This window comes from Cornus florida, unplaced genomic scaffold (assembly GCF_030987335.1).
Source record: "Cornus florida cultivar Cherokee Brave unplaced genomic scaffold, ASM3098733v1 CherokeeBrave_3.0.0_Hap2_Chr02, whole genome shotgun sequence".
In the NCBI taxonomy this organism is placed as follows: domain Eukaryota; kingdom Viridiplantae; phylum Streptophyta; class Magnoliopsida; order Cornales; family Cornaceae; genus Cornus; species Cornus florida.
Window position 1 is genome coordinate 13990187 of NW_026775572.1, and position 5860 is coordinate 13996046.

General features: G+C 37.1%; 1 protein-coding gene across 2 annotated transcripts; it reads right to left on the reverse strand.

Annotated features, from left to right (window-relative positions):
• Nucleotides 1–1616: 1616 nt before the first annotated feature.
• On the reverse strand, nt 1617–5469 carry LOC132293763 (homoserine kinase). 2 transcript variants are annotated; one of them, XM_059791375.1, is made up of 3 exons: nt 5086–5469; nt 3807–3872; nt 1617–2890 (listed from the first exon to the last, which is right to left on the reverse strand). In XM_059791375.1, the coding sequence occupies exon 3, from the start codon at nt 2858–2860 to the stop codon at nt 1736–1738; it is 1125 nt and encodes a 374-aa protein (XP_059647358.1). In that variant the 5' UTR covers nt 2861–2890; nt 3807–3872; nt 5086–5469; the 3' UTR covers nt 1617–1735. The 2 variants fall into 2 exon arrangements, with proteins under 2 accessions (XP_059647358.1, XP_059647359.1); XM_059791376.1 differs by having other exon boundaries at nt 3807–3875.
• Between the last annotated feature and the right edge of the window lie 391 nt (nt 5470–5860).

The following is a 5860-nucleotide window of genomic DNA, read 5'->3' on the forward strand; positions in this document are numbered from 1 at the left end:
TCCTCAAGTTTTGTGGTTAACCATCATTTCCTTTGAAAAGTAAGAAAAGTAGAGTGCTTTTTTTTTTCTTTTCTTTTTTTGGTCTCCTCAAGTTTTGTGGTTAACAACGAACTTGTGTGACAGACTCAAGCTTGGTAAAAAAAAAAAACATGTTCACCGTCAATCATCTTCAAAGAAGTAAAGTAGAGTGCTTTTTTTGGTCTCCTCAGGTTTTGTGGTTAACAACGAGCTTGATATTATTATTTTTTTATAAGTTTTAGGAACTCTTTAACAGATTAAAAATGTATCAACTCACCCAGGAATACCACTAGAAATAGAGGAAATTCTAGCAGAGTACAATGGGGTATTGGAAGTGATATAGGGAGCTGCATTCATCTCCAAGGCACTCTTAAACAGCCAAACAGCCAAACTCCAGCCCCATAACCCCTTCATTCAACATTCAAACCACTAATTCACACATGTTCGCCACACAAGCACAAATATCTCATCTCTCTGTAAGTCCCATCGCCCTATACGCACGCAAGGCTGCCGTTAGGGATTAAATATGAAGTATGAACCCTAACCCTAGCAAGCACTATACACTGTTTAAATTTTCAACCTTTTCTTTTTGGAAGGTTAGATTTTTCAAGCTTCCATCAGAATTAATTCTCACCTAATAAATAAAAATAGATAGCAATATAGCTTTCAGTTCATGATAATTTATAGCTTTCCAATCAGTAATGGACCTCTCTAATTTGTTATCAACTCTAAAACAAGTAATTGCCATAAAGAGATGAGGTTAATTACTCAACAAAAGCATCTCAATCAACATAACTACCCCAATGTAAAATAAAGAACTTGCAGAATATTAAAAGAAAGAACATCAGCAAAATTGAAATGCAGAGCCACCCGTCACAGTATAGAATGAGCACTCAGAAGATAAGAATGAATCGGTATCTAACAGAATATAGAGAGTATGTTCCAATCCCGACATGTCGGAACATTATGAATCTAGTACATCAGCTTTTGAATCCCGTCCATATTCCACGATCGAACTTCGACTATATCTAGGTATCTCAAGTTTAAAAGATACCATCTATTACTTATAAAAAAAATAAAAAAAAAAACCACCATAAATTCAGAAATCAATTTGTTCATCTAAGTATCTGGCATGCATGTGCTATACCATAATTATCCCCCTATCAAATCTGACTCCATATGCTCGTCATTTATTAAGTCTGCAGCTATATTACAGTTGAGTGGAAATTCTCAATCGGGATTATTAGATTATGAATCATACTTTCTGTGTGTTGTGCCAATCTCTTCCATAAAATAGTAAGTAACATGGCGCATTTGTGTTAAAATACAAATGATTGTTTCATTTTCATATTTGAATATTAATGCGCCACAACAGAATAAAAGAAAAACAAAATATAATCCATTATGAAACAATCATTTGTATTTTAACACAAGTGCACCATGTTACTTACTATTTTATGGAAGAATAACAAAGCAATCAAGTAAAAGAACAATAAATATAATCCATTAAACATAAAATATAATAATAATAAAATAAAATAAAGAAAGCATCAGCAGCACACATACTATACTAGAATTTTTGCCATAATTCATGAAGAGATCAAGAAATGCAAGATGTTAACCATTAACTCAAAGAGGAGAGCATTTAAACTCTAAAATGTCAGCAGAAGCCAAAATGATAGCAATCAACGTTGCACCAAAAATTAAAGCATACCCTTCACCTAGAAATGCTACTAACAAGCCGAGCACCAACACGGTCGAGCCTCTGAACCATTGCTGAGGCCTTGAGATTCCCATCCTTCATAAATGCTTCCACCATTCTCTCCCCAATCTCCCTCCCCCTCTCCTCATCATCAATTATGGCCACCGCAGTGGGCCCAGCACCGCTTATTGTGCACCCATATGCCCCCGCCTCAATCGCTGCCTTCTTCACCCCTACAAAACCTGGAATCAGAGGCGCCCTTCTTGGCTCCACAATCTTATCAGAGGATAATGCTTTCCCCAAACCTCTCGAGTCCCCCAATACAATTGAAACCACCAATGCTGCAGCCTGTGTACTATTCCAACCATGATCAGCCATTGTAATCTCTGATGGCAACACTGCTCTCATTTTCTTCGTCGGAGCTTCGAATTCTGGAGTTACCAACACAAAGAACAATTCCTTTTCAGGTGGAAACTTTAATTGAATCATGTCCAAAGGATCATAGCTTCGAATCAGCACGAAACCCCCCATGAGCGAAGGTGCCACATTATCGGCATGGTAACCGGAGACCTTGGACTCCGATTCGAGTCCGGCAAGGACGAGATCTGACACAGACAATGGGCCACCAAAAATCTCATTCACCGCGACTGCTGCCGCAGCGGCACTGGCGGCGCTCGATCCGAGGCCGCTTCCCAAAGGCAAACCTTTCTCGAGGGAAAGAGAGAGGCCCACCGATCGGATGTTGAGCATCTTCATGACGGAAATGGCGGCGATTCCGGCACAATTCCACAGAGGGTTTTTGCTGAGTTTCTTGGAACAGCTGCCCACGCCGCTAATGTCGGAGATGGAGATTTCTCCAGGATGGACGTCGGGATCGGCTCGCAAAGTGACGTAGTCGCCGATGCCGTCAACGGCACAACCAAGGAAGTCAAAGCCTGGGCCGAGGTTAGCCACCGTGGCTGGTGCGAAGGATTTAACGGAAGTGAAAACTGGATCTGGTTCTGCAATTAGGGGTTTAAGAGAAGGGGCGGAGAGGTTGCATCTGAAGGTTGTAGAGAGAGAAAAGTTGGGTTTGGAGAGGTTTGTTGAAGGAGATGTGGATAGTAGCTTGAAAGAAGATTGATAGCAGATCGCTGCCATTTCAGAGAGAGAGAGAGAATAGTATAGAAGCTGCAATTGATGAAAAGGCAAAAGTGAGCTGAGTCAACAAGCTTATAAAATAATACAGTAATAAAAGTACTCAATACTCCCTCCGTCCCACTTTAATTGTCGCCTTCGGGAACCGTCAATACTCCCTCTGTCCCACTTTAATTGTCGCCTTCGGAACCGTTACGGTTCCCGAAGGCGACAATTAAAGTGGGACGGAGGGAGTACTATTTATGTGTTGATTTTTTATTTTATTTGTTTTCACTCAAACAAATGAGGTATTTTTTATTTTACAGCATCATTGGATAGACCAAAATATCCTAATTTTTAACATTCTACCACTCAATTTAGAGCCTCTCCAATGCAATGTTATATCAGGGCCGGCTCTGAGATTCCAAATATTTTGAGAGGCCCTAGGCAAACTTTCAAATGTGAGGCCCTTAAGTTTCACACGCGCAAAAAAAATTATAAGAGTGCGAAATTTTCACACGATGTTTTGAAATTCTATAGCTAATTTAATTGTGCACATGTGCATTGTGCATAAGACAACTAACTAATAACTATAATCTTCACTCGTTAAATCTTCATGTTCATTGACTAACTTCCTATGATCTTCATTCATTAAATCTTCATGTTTATTGAGATTTTCTTCATTTACTTTCGCATTCATATGTTCTTCATTCACCAAATCTTCAACTAAACTCTCTATTTGTGTATTGCTCCTCAAAAACTTAAGATTATCTCCTTTTTGAGATTGAATCAATTCTTCTTCTCTCTTCTTTTTTTTTTTTTTTCCTTTTTTCATGCCCAGATTCAAATTTTCTTGTACACATAATGAAATCTCTTGAAATCTAAATAACAGGAACCATAATCAACATAAAACTAGACTTCAAAAAAATAATAATAATAATTTGCTTTGTTTAAATGAAATATATATTACCTCAATATGCAATGATTTGATTCAAGTTCAAGGCAAATAACCTCACGAGATCCTAAGAAGAGTGTCCTGCTAGCATGTGAAAGAAGATCACAATTAACATAAAACGGATGGAGAATCAAACAGAAACAATAATAACTAAGCATTGCCGATCATACAATAAATATAAAAAAAAAAAAAATCTAAAATCAAGCACTTTGGTCGAATGATCTCCTGGCTGGAGTTTTCACTGGAATCTGGAGGAGAGGAGAGGAGACAAAACAAAGTATCCAAAATACAGTCCAAAAGTGGAAATGGGGAACAGATAACTGCAGCTTCTTTTTTACATTCATTGTTTATATAGCTGCAAAAATTTGATGACTCTAGATGACAAAAATATGTGGAGATGAGGTGACTACATATATAGGAGGCTGAACTTGTAGTGCTGAAGAAGTAGTGGGACTTTGAGGTTATATGTGGCATCCACTATCATATATAGTTTTGTCTTTCACTCTTTATATTAACTACACTTTGTGTGTGTTTTTTTTGGGAGCCAATTACCCCTTTCTTGATTTCAGGATGAGGAATCAACTTTAGTAGCAGTGATTGATTGATCATTGCTACAGAAGACCTGTGCAAATTAATAGAAAAAACGATTAACTTTTGTTTTGTTAAAGCCTGCTCTTGATTTCCATGTATACATTCTGATGCCAAGTGCTTTGAGAGTATTATTAACTGAAATTCTAGCTGAGCCAACTTCAAATAACATCAATAATGGTGGTATGTATCTTCATATAAAAATAAAATATAAAAAAAAAAACACACTTAATTTGGCACTTTTAAGTATGAGCATAATTTAGAGATCGAAAAAGTTAATTATTACCTCAACGGCTCAACCCACTAGAAGGGATCCTTAATTTTCGTAGGATTGAATGTGAAAATGCAAAAACTTATGAGGAAAAGGGGTATGATTGCTGCTTTTGTCGAGGAAAAAAAAAGTGCCTGCCATAGATTATGGACTCGATCGCCATGAAAGACACATGTAGAAAGGCACACATTTATTAAAATACTAAGAGAACCATAATATATTCATTCAGCTTTTGATAGCCATCACACACAGTGACACACACAAAAAAACCCTAATATGGAAGCTACTTTTCACTATTGGAACAAAGGTAAAGGCTCGAATCAAACGAACCAAAGTTAGAACAAATCAAATGATGAGATGAACGAAAGAAAGAAACATATATAAAAGATCGATTCATGCAAAAGGAGAGAGAAGAGAGAAAGAGGATGAACATACCTTGTCACCTGAGGCGATAGCGGAGGCTGTTTAAGCAGAAGCTATTTCACAGAGAGAGAGACACACAGATACAGAAAGAGAGGGAGAGAGAGAGAAAAAAAAAAATTAAAACAAAATCCATACATACAAGTTAGCAGTTGCAGAGAGAGAGAGAGGGGGGGGCAAGCTTGAGAGTTGAGAGACAGCGGCTGAAGCTTGCGAAGGGCGAACCCGAACTGGAACAGCGGGCGATGGAAACGGAAAGATATGGGTTTTGATTTTTTGAACAATCTGAAATGATATCGCCGAGAGAGGGGGCAAGTTCAGTGAGAACGAGATGGAGGCGATTGGGGAGACTGAAATGATTTGCCCTAAATATACCCTCAGTCCCGTATCATAGTCTATTTTTCTCTCCAAATTAGTTGTCCTCACACAACAAATAAATTCTATATATTCTATCTTTTCAAAAAATTTCAAATTTTATAATTATAAATATTTAAATTAGAAGGGATAAATTCATAATTTTAAAAAAGGACAATACATTAAATGCATGTATTCTTAAAAACTCTCATTTCTAAAAAAGAACTTCTAATGTGGGACAGAGGTAGTACTATATTTTTTCCTATGTCATAGGGGTATAAATTATACAATTAAATATATATAAACACCCCCCCCCCCCCCCCAAATCAGATATTTTAGATTTTTACTTTTTTTTAATTAGGTTCAATTTTAGTTTGTTTCTAATGTCTACAACTTAACTTGAAATGTACCTAATATTAATATTACCAATGCAAAT

Coding starts and splice junctions, on each gene's coding strand:
- LOC132293763 (XM_059791375.1), bottom strand. CDS start 2,860: ATGGCAGCGATCTGCTATCAATCTTCTTTCAAGCTACTATCCACATCT.